This window comes from Wasmannia auropunctata, unplaced genomic scaffold (assembly GCF_000956235.1).
Source record: "Wasmannia auropunctata unplaced genomic scaffold, wasmannia.A_1.0 LD336054.1, whole genome shotgun sequence".
Classification (NCBI taxonomy): domain Eukaryota; kingdom Metazoa; phylum Arthropoda; class Insecta; order Hymenoptera; family Formicidae; genus Wasmannia; species Wasmannia auropunctata.
In genome coordinates, this window is record NW_012026836.1 from 138,422 (window position 1) to 139,326 (window position 905).

The following is a 905-nucleotide window of genomic DNA, read 5'->3' on the forward strand; positions in this document are numbered from 1 at the left end:
GTGTGTGGCGATTGAAATGAGAGACAGTATGTATAAAGGTGTGATTGTGTGTGTGTATCATTCACCGAGCGCATCAGATGGTGATTTCATAAGATTTATCGAGGACATAGTGGATCTCCTAGTAACGAAAGGTCAATGTATTATGTTAGGCGACTTTAATATAGATTTAATGGCGGATACGTTTTATGCGAAGAAACTAATAAAGGAAATGTTATGCTTAGGTATGAAACAATACGTAGACAAACCGACTAGAATCACTAAAAATAGTCAAACTTTAATAGATTTAGTTTTTGCAAATACTAAGGTGAACTGCAAAGTATATGATAAGCCAAAGATAACCGATCATTCATGGTTAAGCGTGGAACTTAACACAAGTAATAATAATGAAAAATACAAAGAATTTATTAGTAGGGACTATAGCAAATTTAGTATAGATGAATTTTTATATGCAGTAGAGGAGAGATTAGAACGACCAAATAATTTAGGGGATAATTTAGGGGTTAATTTAGGGGTTAATGAAAGAGCAGAGAAATTTGTTCAAAATATGGTAGCGGCATTAGATACTGTAGCACCAAAGAAAAGGTTTAAAATTCCAAAGATATGGGAAGGAAAAAAATGGTTTTCGGATGACATAAGAATAGCTACAAGGAAAAGGGATGAAGCATACGAGAGGGCGAAATATACGTGCAATGAACAAGACTGGCTGCAATTTAAACGTGATAGAAATGCCGTAGTGAAGATAATTAAAAAGAAAAAGAAAGAGTATTACGAAAACATGATAGATAATAATAAAAATGATCCTGTAAGAATGTGGAAAACTTTAAAAAAAGTCATAAGAGGAGAGACAACGGGTACAAAAGTAATTGATAAGGTAGATTTTGAAATATTAGAGAACGTAGAAGAAT

At 32.8% G+C, this 905-nt stretch overlaps 1 protein-coding gene across 1 annotated transcript in view; it reads left to right on the top strand.

The window, feature by feature from the left end:
* LOC105450903 overlaps positions 1-905 on the top strand; it is a 31,600-nt gene that overhangs the window by 4,184 nt on the left and 26,511 nt on the right. The window contains 1 exon segment of the mRNA XM_011691009.1: positions 222-871. Within this exon segment, the coding sequence (XP_011689311.1) occupies positions 222-871 (650 nt within the window).